Source organism: Micromesistius poutassou, assembly GCF_964030765.1.
Source record: "Micromesistius poutassou genome assembly, chromosome: 1".
Taxonomy (NCBI): Eukaryota; Metazoa; Chordata; class Actinopteri; order Gadiformes; family Gadidae; genus Micromesistius; species Micromesistius poutassou.
In genome coordinates, this window is record NC_140271.1 from 5,142,480 (window position 1) to 5,159,109 (window position 16,630).

The 16,630-nt window shown below is 46.1% G+C and overlaps 1 protein-coding gene across 2 annotated transcripts; it reads right to left on the bottom strand.

Annotated features, from left to right (window-relative positions):
• Window positions 1-12: 12 nt before the first annotated feature.
• On the bottom strand, window positions 13-11,488 carry map2k4a (mitogen-activated protein kinase kinase 4a). 2 transcript variants are annotated; one of them, XM_084488166.1, is made up of 13 exons: window positions 10,858-11,488; window positions 10,233-10,268; window positions 8,589-8,621; window positions 6,437-6,539; window positions 5,636-5,810; window positions 4,941-5,060; window positions 4,595-4,714; window positions 4,444-4,495; window positions 4,083-4,210; window positions 2,489-2,566; window positions 2,096-2,244; window positions 1,514-1,559; window positions 13-1,079 (listed from the first exon to the last, which is right to left on the bottom strand). In XM_084488166.1, exons 1-13 carry the CDS (start codon window positions 10,988-10,990, stop codon window positions 966-968), a joined length of 1,287 nt encoding a protein of 428 aa, XP_084344292.1. In that variant the 5' UTR covers window positions 10,991-11,488; the 3' UTR covers window positions 13-965. The 2 variants fall into 2 exon arrangements, with proteins under 2 accessions (XP_084344292.1, XP_084344293.1); XM_084488167.1 differs by lacking the exon at window positions 8,589-8,621.
• Between the last annotated feature and the right edge of the window lie 5,142 nt (window positions 11,489-16,630).

The window sequence follows — 16,630 nt, forward strand, 5'->3', positions numbered from 1 at the left end:
GGCATATTATTTTCATTCTCTTTATTTATTTATATATCAGCACAGAGTCAGCAGGAATCACGTGATTGTATCCATCAAAGCGTCAGCCGGCGAATACCCTAAGAAGCGACCGTTAAACACAAGCTTTTATTTACATACATATGGAGGAGAGGGGCTGCTCACACACACGCTGATTCCAGTAATAGTCTTGAAGATGAAACACTCCTCTTGTGGGTATAATTTCCAGGTTTTGGTGCCGAGCTTCTCCGTGTTATATTCAGTTACTATCATACGTAAACAAGCGTGTTTATCCGCTGTGGACGAGGAGAGGATGAGAGTGACAGTCCATATATTACACAGACAGCGCCGCCGCCGCCGCCGTTAGCTTCAACAAGTATTTTCTTAACACTGCGGTGAAAGAAGCACATTTACACCAGGTTTGGTTTTAAATTACATTTGTGTAATTTATACATTTCTGACATCTTTTTTTGTTTTGTTCTATACATGTTCTGTACCGACAGTCCGGGACTGATGCGCGCGCGGGACAACCGTGGTGTGTTGATGTTTGGGTCATGTGACTACCAACAGATGACCTGACTGCTCCTCTCACGTTCCCATGGTTACAGTTGTGGTTTCACATTAAAAGCCTAAAAACTACAGATTGAGTCACATGACCAAAACAAACAACCACTGGGGGGGGGGGGGGGGGGGGAGCGGAGGAATGTCCGTCGACGTTGCCATGACACCAGGTTGCCATGGCACTAGGGGGACCACGTTGACCCGACACCAGGGGGCGGGGGGGCGGGGGGTCCGGGTTTCCGTTGCCGTGACACCCGTGGACCGGGTTGCCATGACGCCGGGGGACCGGGTTGCCGTGACGCCAGGAGACGAGGACCGGGGTGCGAAGACATCAGGTTGTCATGGCGACCGAAGACGAGGAAAAAGGTTGCCGCGCAGCAGTCTCAGAGCGGAAGCCGGGGAGGAGCTCAGTCCACGTACATGGGGGAGCTGGGGGAGGCGGGCATCTGGTCCAGCAGCCGGCACACGTAGGAGGCCACGTCCACCTGCCGCTCCTCGTACATCTGGATGAACGGGTCCTTCTGCAGGAGGAGCGCCACACCAGGGCTCAGCAACAGTAGAGAGACAGTGCACTAACAGTACAGTAACAGTACACTAACTGTAGTAACGGTACACTCACATTACAGTTAGTGCACTAACCGTAGTAGTACTATACATAGCAGTAACAGTGCATTAATAGTAACAGTGCACTAACAGTAACAGTACACTAACTGTAGTAACAGTACACTCACATTACAGTTACAGGTCACTAACCGTAGTAGTACTATACATAGCAGTAACAGTGCACTAACTGTAGTAACAGTATACCAACATTAACCTAACATTACAGTTACTGTATTAACAGTAACAGTACACCAACAGTCGTTACAGGAAACAGTACATTAACAGCACAGAAAAGTGACAGTACAGTAATAGAAGGAAACTGTGTTCTTATTCACTAAATATTAAAACCCACTAGAAGTTCTTTGTACTTTGGCCTCTTGGACTCGTCCTTTGTAAGGCTGGAGAGAAAAGATGAGAGACAGAAGAGAGAATTCAGTTCATGTTCATGTTCAGTACGCGGTGGTGTTTGGACGTCTGTCCACTAGAGGGAGCAGGACACCCACAGACACACCTGGACTCTTCATTCACTGCACTTCAAAGAGCCAGTGGACACACCACTTCAGCAGGAATTCAAACACGATGATATTTTTTTTTTTAAATGATTTGGGCTGCTTGATTTGAGTTCTCAAGAGTGGGGCATCTTATCGCCATGGTTACGGCCCACAGCAACTTTGTATAACAACAAAACGGTTTTCGGGTTCAACTCTGGCTCTTTAAAACAGTCTAAACGTCTCAAGGTCCTAGGTTCTGAATGTTCTGGGTTCTAAATGTCCTGGGTTCTAAATGTCCTGGGTTCTAAATGTCCTGGGTTCTAAATGTCCTGGGTTCGTTCTGAATGTTCTAGGTGGTGAATGTCCTAGGTTCTGAATGTCCTAGGTTCTGAATGTCCTGGGTTCTGAATGTCCTGGGTTCTGAACGTTCTGTAGCTTCTCACCACAGGTTGACGAAGGCGATGAACTTGGGGGAGAAGCGGCGCTCGTCTGAGTTGCTGAGCTGGGGGGGGTCCCCCTTCACCACCTGGGTCAGCTGGTCAAACACGCTGTTCCACTTGGGGTAGGGGAAGCGGCCCGTGGCCAGCTCGTACTGACGCACACACACAGCAACACACACCTCTTAACACAAGACCAGCTCTGGCAAACTAGATCCAGAATCACCCGGATCACCGTTAAACAGGATCAGGTATCAACTGAACGAGTTGTAAACTGGACGAGAGTTAAAACTGTATCTGTGTTGAACCGGATCTGAATTTAACTGGATCAACTCAATCTGGTTCAGGTTTAATCTGGATCTGGTTTAAACTGGATCAGGTTTAATCTGGATCACTCACCAGTGTGATCCCCAGGCTCCACACATCAGATCTCACGTCGTATCCTTGTCTGGACGCGCTGGGGTCTATCCTCTCCGGCTGCAGAGGACAACAGCGCGACCAATCAGAGAGCTCCACTCATAACAACACGACCAATCAGAGAGCTCCACTCATAACAACATGACCAATCAGAGAGCTCCACTCATAACACAACCAATCAGAGAGCTCCACTCATAATAACACGACCAATCAGAGAGCTCCACTCATAATAACACGACCAATCAGAGAGCTCCACTCAAAACAACACGACCAATCAGAATGCTCCACTCATAATAACACGACCAATCAGAGCGCTCCACTCAAAACAACACGACCAATCAGAGAGCTCCACTCAAAACAACACGACCAATCAGAGAGCTCCACTCAAAACAACACGACCAATCAGAGAGCTCCACTCAAAACAACACGACCAATCAGAGAGCTCCACTCATAACAACACAACCAATCAGAATGGTCCACTCATAATAACACGACAAATCAGAGAGCTCCACTCAAAACAACACGACCAATCAGAGAGCTCCACTCAAAACACGACCAATCAGAGAGCTCCACTCAAAACAACACGACCAATCAGAGCGCTCCACTCATATCCATTTTCAGTTTATTATGCTTTGTTAAAAATGTTCCCAAACTAATCAGTGCCGCCTCGGCCCTCCGGGCACGTCCAGACACGCAGAGCACACCAGAACAACACACCGGAACATTCCGTGTCTTCATGCCAACCAGCCGGGCTGCATTCCTTACATCAGTAAGAATCTGCGGCCTCAGGAGCGATAAGAGCGCACAAACCAGACTGAAATGTTAATAGTATTGACCCGTACAATTAAGATGGGAGAATCAACAACAGGGCTAACTAGGTTCCTTAAACAACTGGACAGAAGAGTGGAGAGGAAAGATAGTGAGGGGTGATCTCCAAATACTAGATCATATAATACTACAATCAATATTCATTCCTCCCTCACATCCTCGCTCTCCATCTCCCTGACTCCGCAGCAGCATGCAACCACATCACAACCACACCATCACCATGACAACCACACCATCACCATGACAACCACACCATGGTCCCGGCATCAAATCCATCACTACGACAACAACACCATTACCATGAAAACCACACCGTCACCTGAACAACCCCACCATCACCATAACAACCCCACCATCACCATAACAACCACATTCTCAGCATCACATAATCCACATGAAAAGCATCCACCGGACCGGTAACTTAATAGTGACCGACCGATATATCGGTCGATATTTACGTTTTTTACGTATATCGGCATCGGCGCCGATGGTTTTTTTTCCCGCCATGATTTACAGACCGACAGTTCAATTAATGTTCCTTTTTTAAATTTTGACCTGTAACATTTGCCATCATCACCGTGTCATTTTTATGATGTAAATTGAGGGAGCAAAAGCAGTATCGGCTCCGAATATCGACTCAAGAAAATCTGCATCGCCGTATCGGACATCGGCTAAGGCTGATGGAAAAGAAAAATCAGTATCTGCATCAGCCCTGAAAAATCGATATGGGCAGAGCCCTGTAACTCACAGCCATGTAGGGCCTGCAGCCCGCGTCTCTGGTCTTAGCGATGGAGTCGACCAGCTGGCCGCTGATCCCAAAGTCACACAGCTTGATGTTCCCGTTCCGGTCCAGGAGGATGTTGGACGGCTTGATGTCTGAGGGAACACAAACATCAAGCCCTCAATCACGATCTAACAGCAGACTTACTAATGGAGCACAGAATCATCCAGCTCAGGAGAAATATATTGATCGAAAACATATCAAGGGCGTAGGATGTTAAAACCGAAATAGTAAACATAGTAGCAATAATTCATAATCACCCAATGATTAGGTGTGATTATCCACCATCATGTTAGCAATCAATCATCGTCACATCCTAGTTTCTCACCTCGGTGTATAATCTTCAAGTTTTCTTTTAAGTGGTTAAGCGCGTTCACAGTCTGCGACAGAAACAACAGAAGGCGGTTAATCACAACCCGATGCACCAAATCAGCATTTATTCATCGTGTTTGTTTAAAGCGAACGGCCAAGACACTCACAGCCAATGTTATTTTTCCTAAGATTTCCTCGGGGATCACGTCGTCTTGCGAGCAATATACAAACTTGTAGAACTTGTCGAAGGAGATGGCCATGAGCTCCATGCATATCCAGCAGTCTCCCTGCGAGGGGAGATCAAAGAAAATCACTGTTTAAGAAATGTGTGCCAAGTGATTGTGATTGTAATCTTTGTGTACGTCAAACAGCATACCTGGAACACGACTAGAAATACTACTACAAAAAAACGATTTAAATATATCGCAAAAGCCTTCAGTGCGGTCTGTGTGCGGTCGGACGGTCAGAGCGGCAGACGCAGGGGCCCAGGTGGTGTGGTGGTGGCGGTCGTACCTCTCTGAAGAGCGCTCCGTAGAACTGGACGATGTAGGGACAGTCGCTGCTCCTCATCACCACGTCCAGGTCCATCAGCAGCTGCTTCTGCTCCTTCTCGTCCACCGTGGACCGGATCCTCTGAGGAACAAACGTATGAGACCGGTTAGGAGCAGGGAACGCTGAGGAACCAACGTAGAGGATCAGAAGAGCTTACAATCAGAGTTGCAGGAGGAGTTGGGCGATGAATTGATTTTTAATCCTAATTCGAATTTATGGTTTATGACGATTTGTTAAAAATTTAATTGATTCAAAAAAAAAAGTGATTTTAATCGGGGGTCCTTCTCTGAGGTCCCCCCCACCCCACCCCGAAAAAGTTAAATATTAACATAGCAGCATGCGCTGAAAACATTGAGTGTGTAGAGTTTGCCTAAAGTCGGTGGCGACCGAAAGCAGCAGCACATCACATTTATTCCTATATCTTAAACTGAGGCACGCAGCAGAGTGGGACATGTGTGTTATTTATTTTGCTTTTGTTAATCGTTGTTACTCTTCAAATAAAATCCAGACTTAAAAATTATCTATATTTCTCATTGATAGAAAAAAAAAATCTGAGATTTTATTTTTAGGCCAAATCGCCCAGCCCTAGTTGCAGGTGCTAAACAACAATATTCTGCCAAGGACTGAATGTCAAATGTCGAGGCGGCAGACTGCACCTTGACAGCCATGATCTGGTTGCTGGGCTTGTGGACCATCTTGTTGACGGAGCCGTACGCCCCCCTCCCGATCTCCCCCAGGTCCTTGAGGTCCTCGGCCGTGAAGTCACAGTGCTGCTCGGCGGAGATCTTCAGCTTCCCTGACGACTCTAGACTGTGGGTCCTCAAACGCTCTCTGAGAGACGCATGACAGACAGGAGAGCACAGAGGGACACGCTGAACACAAGTCAGTGAATACAGAACACGTGCATTTATAGACACATGTTCAAACACAGAACATATCTATAAATAGGGAACATACGTCTATAAATACAGAACATGACTATTAATACAGAGTACATGTCTATAAATACAGAACATACTTCTATAAATACAGAATACATGTCTATAAATAGATACTCAAAGGGGGTGAAACAGAGAAAGGGAAATGAATCTATGAATGCATCATTCTGATACGACATTCTGAAGGGCAGCAGCGGGATACTACAGACACACAGACAGACAGGGAGCGCCGGGACGCTACAGACACACACACACACAGACAGGGAGTGCCGGGACACTACAGACACACAGACAGACAGGGAGCGGCGGGACACTACAGACACACACACACACAGACAGACAGGGAGCGCCGGGACACTACAGACACACACACAGACAGACAGGGAGCGCCAGGACACTACAGACACACAGACAGACAGGGAGCGCCGGGACACTACAGACACACAGACAGACAGGGAGCGCCGGGACACTACAGACAGACAGACAGGGAGCGCCGGCCCGTTAGGAAGCGGGGCTCACATGTGCGGGTTCTGGAAGGCCGCTCCAGCGGTGTGCAGCGTGAACCGGGACGTGGATTTGATCGGAGGGTTGGCAAAGTTCAGCTTCAGAGCTTTGCGTTTACCTGCGACGAAGGAAGGAACAACGTAAGATGTGTTAACGCCAGCGAAAAAGGAGACAGCGGCCATTTGTGAATGTGAACGGGGAAGACGTGAAGAACTGCACATACTGGGAGGACGCGACGGAGCAAACAAAACCAAAAAAGGTGGAGAAGAGGTGAATGGAGGAAGGGGTGAGGTCATGCGTGTCACGATGCAACCAAACCAAAAGTGACATTCCTTAACCCGTTATTGATGGCTGGAGATCCATCATAGTGGTGACAACTACACCTCACCAGCCCACCCACAAGAGCCAAGGAGTTCATGATACATCATACGTCGAAATGGAAAACCATTTCTGGAAGTCACTAATAATACAGCTAGTAACCATTATAGTTATTAACTAGGTAGATCAGTTATATGCTAATATTTTATGCTCACATCACAAATATAAGTGCTCAAAGTGTACGCTATTCATTAACTCATTAGTCATCAGTTCATCTTTGCCATTATGTTAGTGAAGTTACATCAAGTTATGGCTGTTATGCCATAACCAATTAGGCTAGTGTTCTAGAAGGCAACCCCTGCACTAGTCGACACAATCCAACCAAGCAGTATCACGTAGTATTTAGATTACACACATGAACAAGTCTATACGTTTTTAAATCACCATGAACTGAACTTCACAATGTAACAGCATGAACAACTAAAAGGACACTACCGGCTACAGCAACGCGTCTGAACCTCCGCAACACAGAAACTACAGACTGCAGCTCTCGCAGTCCACCGGCACCTGGTGGACAGGAGATCTCAGAGCGCCCCGTCTCACCAGGCCGTCACTATCCCAGCCTGCTCTGATAATATACGCTGAGAGAGCCAGGCCGTTACGCGCTCTATGTGTCACCCAGTAGCTCTATGTGTCACCCAGTAGCTCTACGTGCTGTTTTTTTCCACTTTTTCTCTCTCCATCTAAACTGAGGTGGTTTGAGTGTTGGTCTGGTGTATTGTTCACCTGCAGATAAACCCTGCCGTTTTCTATCCTGAAGCAAGACTAGCGATATTGTGTTGCACTCAATACCACATCTTATTGAGTGGTGCAGAATATCACATAGTTCTCATACTGTGCTGAGTTTCCAATGCACACGATACAAGTAAACGACTCAATTCCATTTTGATACACGGCTAACATCGATGTGCTCTACTGGACTAAACGGTAAACATAGGTGGAGAAACAGAGTAAAGTCAAATCCAGCCAGGAGAGAAGAGGCGTGTTTAGTGAGAGACGGCAGGCATGACCAGAGGGGTGTTAGTGGCAGAACACTGGAACCAGCCGCCCTGGAGGGCCCGGTTCTCTGGCATACGTGTTAGAACAGAACAGAACATCTCCTCTGTGACGAGGCAGCGGTGCGGATCAGTCAGAGGTCCGAGGGTCCAAAGTCCAAAGTGTCCGGGTGTCAATGGACACCCCAGACCAGACAGAGGCTTGTGCCGACGACGAAGGAGACGGTCCATTCATTAAAGGTCCCATGACGTTCCACCAGGTGTGAGTGTGATTAGCTGTTTTGGAAATCTGCCCCTTATGACATCACAAGTGGGCGTGTCCACCCAGATGTGTGACGGATAGATGAGCAACGTTTGCTACAGTCAGGTAGGTACAGGTAGGCTGGTAGACTGATCTATCCAGCACACATCTAGGTGGACACGCCCACTTGTGATGTCATAAGGGGCAGATTTCCAAATCACACCACACCTGGAGGCATGTCATGGGACCTTTAAGACTTAACTGCTATATAAAAATTAAAGTGCAGGTTTGACGTCAATTAGTACCAAAGTACCCAATGTCGTCCTGCTGGCTATCAAAGCTACTAGCGCACGCAGCACTGCAGCATTAAAACCAATGGACCGTCGGCACAAGCAGCAGCCATCCACTCTGGGGGGGGGGGGGGGCGGGGTTAGTGACAGACTCCTCCCCGTGACAGGACGCTAGGCAGACAGACAGACAGACAGACAGAGAGAGAGAGAGAGAGAGACGGTAGAGAGAGGTTTGGTCTGAAGCAAAAAGGGGTGTGGCTTACTTGGGGGAACTCCAGAAAGGTTTATCTGAAAGCCTAGAGGCAAGAAGACAGCAGTTTGTGTCACACGTCGCTCCTACGTCACGTGGCCTCTCAGCAGGACACACCGGCCCTCTTTCAGGGAGACCCCTTTACCGTGAGCTGACCTGTTGACCTCTGAAGGCCGGACCGCCCACTTTATATACCACTGACCATTAGGAGATGATTACACCACTCACTGCATGGAGGAATGAACTGCTCATAACCCTGAATAATGGATCAATACCTCTGGTATAACAGTCCCTGTCAATCGTGTAGAAATGAAGAGTGTATTTAGGGTAGGAAGAGAAGAACCGTCTTCTGGTTAGAGTGTCTACCTGTAGGCGTCACAGACCTACCAACCCATCTGCTCCTTCATGACATAATTGTTGCTTTGGATTAAACTGTCTACTCATTGACTAAATAGAGGTGAATTTTTAAAAGCGATCCCACGTTGTCTGTTCACTGGCGTGGCTGAGGGCATAGCCAGGGTCTACAGCGTCACAACAACAGGGTTAGAATGCATTGAACGGGACGCAGGGCACATGGACATGCATGTGCAACACCCTCACGATGAGCAGACACAGAGAGAGAGAGAGAGAGAGAGAGAGAGAGAGAGAGAGAGAGAGAGAGAGAGAGAGAGAGAGAGAGAGAGAGAGAGAGAGAGAGAGAGAGAGAGAGAGAGAGAGAGAGAGAGAGGTATGGCACGGGGCGACTGAACGGGGAATCGTACTGAAACCGGCCGTTCAGAATCACAACTTAAAATAGGAGCATGAATGATGTAACAAAGCACGCGTTAAAAAGCAGCTCAAGTTTTTCCCGGCATCGGGAGATTCTCACCGTCGGCGTTGAGTCGGAGGGCATTAGTGAGCATAAAGGGTTAAAACAAGGTCAGGAGACAACAGTGCACCACCCAAACTGATCTGAACACAATACTCAACTACCTGGGCTGGTTATCACCGTGGTTTGGGAGTAGGCGTTATTTTAATATTTATCTCTTACATTCTGATTACTGTATTAATACTTGTTATTTTTCTTCTGCCGTGACACCCACAATTCCCATCAGGGATTGATAGTATAGAGTATCTTTGTGTTATTATTGTCATCGTTGTTCTATTGTTTAGATTCAATTGCTGGTGCACCAGGGCCAAAAGATCATGGTCCAACTACTTAAGGTTAAAACAAAACCTAGACAGGTTAATATTAAACAGCTTACCCCTATTATCCAACAAGAGTTATATCATTCGAAATTTGCATGTCATTGGATATCGTACAAATGAATATCCATTCTTCATATATTCTAAAGCAGGTACATACAGATACAACTATTTGGAAACCAACCATGACCATAGACGCAAAACCCGCCTAGATGTGGAGTGTTTATTAAAAACACAAGCACCATTTCCAAATGGGGTGCCAAGGTACATAAATAACAACTATCACATTAAACCTTATGGGTTTTCTAAGCTGTAGGCTAACAGACATGCATCCATTGTGTTGTGTACTTGTTTGTTGCAGGGCTGTGTTCTTGAAATTAGAAATATTCATGTCGAAGGATGTTGCCTCGCATCTCTGATTGTCGTGGTACTAGAGTTAGTTAATACACGAGTCAATAGACAGTGCATTTACCTGTTTCAGTCTGACATCTCCAGCAGGTGTTGGGCTCTGGAATTAAAAGAAAACAAAACGGACTTTGAACAAAAGGACAATCGTAAGATACGCACCCAAGCTTGTAATGTTCAAAAACCCCATAAGCCCCGTGTGACAAAAACACCCTTCCACTATAACGCAGCACCACTACAGCGCATTACATCGCTTAACAACATTAAAACGCTGATCAGAAAATCGCATAACCCCCCCCCCCCCACACACACACACACACACCTGCACACCCACTAAACCACGACGAGCTCAATCATGAAGGAATCGCATCCTTTAGCTTCTGCATCGATAACACCGCGAGCCCAGACGGCGGAGTCAAGGCCAGTTTGTTGTGATGGTGGCCCAGCAGGTAAGTCGGATCCATCCCCGATCCCCTCACAGCGGCCTGGCTCCAGCCGAGGGATTAACCGCCCGGTATCAACTCGTATAACGCAGGACACACTCGTACATGACAGATTACACCGTTTGCCATCAGAAATCCCGCATTGCGTTGGATTACACATTTACAACCCGGGAGAGTCAAGTCACATCTTCTACCCCCACAAACCCGATGCGTAAAGATGACATTGCCGTGCTCTTGGAGCGGACGTACCCTGCATGTTGCTCAGGGTGGTGGTGTGGTTGAACTGGTTGAACTGGGCTGCGGTGCCGCTCAGGTGGTGGAGGCTCGGGGTCGCTGGGCTGGTCCGACTGGGAGGCGCCGTCGGTGTGTGTTTGGAGTCCATCAGCAGCTCTGGGCTGCGGAGCGACGGACTACAGAGACCAGGAGGACCCGGAAACACGGACTACAAAGACCAGGAGGACCCGGAAACACGGACTACAGGGACCAAGGAGACCCGGACTAGCGAGACCCGGGAGACCCACAACCAGAGGGGACCAGGGACCAGAGACTCCAGGGACCACAGGAGGCCGGAGACCAGAGAAACCAGAGATCAGAGACTTCACCCTTCTGCCCAGCCGGAAGTAGAGATAAGAGCCAACCGGAAAGAGAGAACAGCTACCCGGAAGTAGAGCAGAAAACGGCTAGGCTTGCTAAGCTAAAGCTAACACCGTCCTTAAAATCGAGCCAACGCCGCTGAGAGCTGTTACATTAACCCGTAGACGGGGCTCGTGTTTAAAGGAAGTGATAAACTAACTGGTTTTACGGTGGAAGAGCAACCTTAACTTTAATGTAACGTCCAATTGCTGGGATGGCGAACTGAAGCTTTGCTGAAGCTTTACGACCTGCGATCAGCTGACCAGGTGACAGCCAATCAGCTGACCGAGTGACAGCCAATCAGCTGACTGAGTGACGTCTCTACCTCAACAACGTCAAAACAAAAATAATAATACAAGATTTAAAAATAAAATGGTTGATGAACGCCACCATCTGAAGAGTTGATAATATTTTGATAAGGTAATTTATTAATCAGATGTTACAGCAGCAAATTGCAACAGAAACAGTGGAAGTCAAGGCAGAATGAATGAATTAATCATGAAAGTATATATAAATGTAGGGTCAACAAAAAATATATATATACGGCATTTCAGAATGTTAGTAAACAATAGCCGTAACGACACTTCCGGGTGGCAGAACGAGCGGCTACCACTGACCAGAAGCCATCCAGCCGGCTGTAAACACAAATTAAAACTGCGCGCAGTGATGAACGGGACCTCGCGCCGGCTTGCAGCCGCCACTACGAGGTCCCGTTCATCACTGCGCGCAGTTTTAAAAAAAAATCGCGCCGGCTTGCGGCCGCGTCACGTGCCGTCGTAACATGTGTGCTGGCAAGATGTGCACATGTTAGGACCGCACGTGACGCAGCCGCAAGCCGGCACGAGGTCCCGTTCATCACTGCGCGCAGTTTTAAAAAAGTGCAGTTTAAAAAAAAATTCGCGCCGGCTTGCGGCCGCGTCACGTGCCGTCGTAACATGTGTGCTGGCAAGATGTGCACATGTTAGGACCGCACGTGACGCAGCCGCAAGAACATGTAAGACCACATTTAACTGAATTACATGTTGTAACAACTTTAACTAACATTATTAACCCTACATCAATGATCCGATAAATTCCCTAGGAGGAGTTAGTTCAAATACAAGGCGACGGAATTCAAAAATGGCCAACTTTGACATCACGCCACGGACACGCCCTTCAACGTACAATCACAAATAGCACGATTTTGGTTCAGCACCACTTCATGACTGTACTGACCAATTTGGAAGCAGATTCGATAAATTCCCTAGGAGGAGTTAGTTCAAATACAAGGCGACGGAATTCAAAAATGGCCAACTTTGACGGCACGCCACGGACACGCCCTTCAACGTACAGTCACAAATAGCACGATTTTGGTTCAGCACCACTTCATGACTGTAATGACCAAATTTGAAGCAGATCCGATAAATTCCCTAGGAGGAGTTCGTTCAAATACAATGCGAAAAAGTGAAATTCCATTCAAAATGGCCAACTTTGACATCATGCCACGGACACGCCCTTCAACGTACAGTCCCAAATAGCACGATTTTGGTTCAGCACCACTTCATGACTGTACTGACCAAATTTGAAGCAGATCCGATAAATTCCCTAGGAGGAGTTAGTTCAAATACAAGGCGACGGAATTCAAAAATGGCCAACTTTGACGGCATGCCACGGACACGCCCTTCAACGTACAGTCACAAATAGCACGATTTTGGTTTAGCACCACTTCATGACTGTACTGACCAATTTTGAAGCAGATCCGATAAATTCCCTAGGAGGAGTTCATTCAAATACAAGGCAAAAAAGTGAAAATTTTTCAAAATGGCCGCCGAGAGTGAAAATGAAAAAATTAAAATTTCCGACTTCCGGTGGGGTTTGGAGCATGGGTCCAAGAGGCTTTTCTGTAGGTCATGGGACCTTATACGTGCCTACCGATTTTCATACATATTGGTGAAACGTGGCGCAGGGGCTGCTTTTTAAAGTTCCTGTAGGGGGCGCTACACACATGTGAAACACGAATTTTGGTATGTGAGCTAGAGGCACCAGTCTACACGTGACCTGTGAATTTCATATTCATAACTATTACGGTGTCCGCAGAGTGATCGACCCTCCTCTGGCGGCCATGTTGTTTTTTAAATCGACTTAAATTTTGGTGAGCAGTTAGAACTTTGGTACCTAACGGCCATTGAGTTGGTCCCGCTCAAATCAAACATTGCGTCTATGAACTGTGGCTATTTTAGTAACGGGCCACGCCCACTTCGATGCCACGCCCCATTTGAAAAATTGTTGACTTATTCTTGTTCAGAATTTGATTATGAACAACTTTAGTAGAGAGGTCCAACACCATAGGAGTCCAATTAATGTAGATATGTGCAATTTACTATTTTTGGGGTGAAAAACACACCCCTTTTTGAACTCAATGGCTCATGGGTACTTTGACATTTATCCTACAGACTAATCCTTATGTCAGATTGAAGATAATGGGCCATAGATGATATGTGCCAAAGGAATTTTGTCAAAGTCGAAAAACCTGGGATCCTTGGGGAATTTACTGTTTTTAACTAAATTCAAAATGGCGGGAAATCTGGCTACCGGAAGTGCTAAGTTAGTATCTGCAAATTTCTTCATTATGAGGATTTGCATATGTGTGCAAAGTTTCATGAGTTTAGGTCCAACCGGTGACGAGTTATGCTTGTGCAAACGTTGAAATTTTGGCATAGTTGGTATAGCGCCACCTAGGGGCGAATGTGAATTTGAGGGCTAGAATATCAAATTTTTCACCAGTCCCACAAAATGTGCCAAATAAAAATGAGTTTTCGAATATGTGCAGGGGGGGAAAAATGCAGTCGAAGATGAGGTAAAATAATAAGAAGAAGAAACACGAGGGTTTCAATAGGGTCCTTGCCATGTTTGGCTCGGTCCCTAATAATAATTAAAACTGCGCGCAGTGATGAACGGGACCTCGCGCCGGCTTGCAGCCGCCACTACGAGGTCCCGTTCATCACTGCGCGCAGTTTTAAAAAAAAATCGCGCCGGCTTGCGGCCGCGTCACGTGCCGTCCTAACATGTGTGCTGGCAAGATGTGCACATGTTAGGACCGCACGTGACGCAGCCGCAAGCCGGTATGAGGTCCCGTTCATCACTGCGCGCAGTTTTAAAAAAGCGCAGTTTTAAAAAAAAATCGCGCCGGCTTGCGGCCGCGTCACGTGCCGTCGTAACATGTGTGCTGGCAAGATGTGCACATGTTAGGACCGCACGTGACGCAGCCGCAAGCCGGCACGAGGTCCCGTTCATCACTGCGCGCAGTTTTAAAAAAGCGCAGTTTTTAAAAAAATTTCGCGAATTTATGTAATCTGTAGAAGCAGAGGTGCCCTGTGGTGTCCTACTGATTGGTTTGACATTAACATGTAAGACCACATTTAACTGAATTACATGTTGTAACAACTTTAACTAACATTATTAACCCTACATCAATGATCGGATAAATTCATTACATGTTGTAACAACTTTAACTAACATTATTAACCCTACATCAATGATCGGATAAATTCCCTAGGAGGAGTTAGTTGAAATACAAGGCGAAAAAGTGAAAGAATTCCATTCAAAATGGCCAACTTTGACAGCACGCCACGGCCATGCCCTTCAACGTACAGTCACAAATAGCACGGTTTTGTTTCAGCACCACTTCATGACTGTACTGACCAATTTTGAAGCAGATCCGATAAATTCCCTAGGAGGAGTTAGTTCAAATACAAGGCGACGGAATTCAAAAATGGCCAACTTTGACGGCACGCCACGGACATGCCCTTCAACGTACAGTCACAAATAGCACGATTTTGGTTCTGCACCACTTCATGACTGTACTGACCAATTTTGAAGCAGATCCAATAAATTCCCTAGGAGGAGTAAGTTTAATACAAGGCGACGGAATTCAAAAATGGCCAACTTTGACGGCATGCCACGGACACGCCCTTCAATGTACAATCACAAATAGCATGATTTTGGTTCAGCACCACTTCATGACTGTACTGACCAATTTTGAAGCAGATCCGATAAATTCCCTAGGAGGAGTTCATTCAAATACAAGGCAAAAAAGTGAAAAAAATTCAAAATGGCCGCCGAGAGTGAAAATTAAAAATGCAAATAGCCGACTTCCTGTGGGGTTTGGGGCATGGGTCCAAGAGGCTTTTCTGTAGGTATGGGCACATTGTACGTGAATACTGAGTTTCATACATATTGGTGAAACGTGGCGCAGGGGCTGCTTTTTAAAGTTCCTGTAGGGGGCGCTACAAAAAATAGAAACACGAATTTTGGTATGTGAGTTATCGGCACCAGTCTACACGTGTCCTGTGAATTTCATATTCATAACTATTACGGTCTCCGCACAGTGATTTACCCTGACACCAGAGCCTGTGGCGGCCATGTTGTTTTTTCAATCGACTTAATTTTAATTGAGCAGTTAGAACTTTGGTACCTTACGGCCACTGAGTGGGTCCCGCTCAAATCAAACATTGCGTCTATGAACTGTGGCGATTTTAGTGTCAGGCCACGCCCATTTCGATGCCACGCCCCATTTGAAAATATGTTGACTTTATCTTGTTTAGAATTTGATTCTGAACAACTTTTGTATTGGGGCCAACATCATAGGCGTCCAACTTGACGTTGATATGAGCAATTAACTATTTTCGAGGTTTCAACCACACCACTTTTAGAACTCATTGGTGCTCTAAACTTTATTGTACAGACTAATCTTTAAGTCAGATTGAAGATAATGGGCCATATATGATATGTGCCAAAGGATTTTTGTCAAAGTCGAAAAACCTGGGATCCTTGGGGAATTTACAATTTTTAACTAAATTCAAAATGGCGGAAAATATGGCTACCGGAAGTGTTCAGTTCAAGAGACTTTTTTGTTCATCATGAGGATATGCATGTTTGTGCAAAGTTTCATGAATGTAGGTCAAACCGGTGGCGAGATATGCTTGTGCAAAGTTTGCACTTTTGAACAGTTGCTATAGCGCCACCTAGGGGCGAATGTGAATTTGAGGGCTAGATTATCAAATTTTTCACCAGTCCCCACAATTGCACCAAGAAAAAATGAGTTTTAGAATATGTGCAGGGGGGGAAAAATGCAGTCGAAGTGTTTAAAAATAATAATAAGAAGAAGAAGAAGAAGAAGAATAATCATGAGGGTTTCAATAGGGACCTTGCCATGTTTGGCTCGGTCCCTAATAATAAATAATAATAAATAAATAACAATAAAGACTATGTCACACAGTCAACAAAAGATTGTTGTTGATCTGAAGTTGAAACGATGACGAAAACTATATTAATATAATATAATATATTATATATATATATATATATTAATGAGACGTCCCGTAGCACCCCGCAAGAAGAAAATCATTAA

Coding starts and splice junctions, on each gene's coding strand:
- map2k4a (XM_084488166.1), bottom strand. CDS start 10,990: ATGGACTCCAAACACACACCGACGGCGCCTCCCAGTCGGACCAGCCCA. Junction 10,269..10,857: donor CACCCTGAGCAACATGCAGG/GTACGTCCGCTC, acceptor TTTTAATTCCAG/AGCCCAACACCTGCTGGAGA. Junction 4,715..4,940: donor ACGGAGCGCTCTTCAGAGAG/GTACGACCGCCA, acceptor CTCCCCTCGCAG/GGAGACTGCTGGATATGCAT.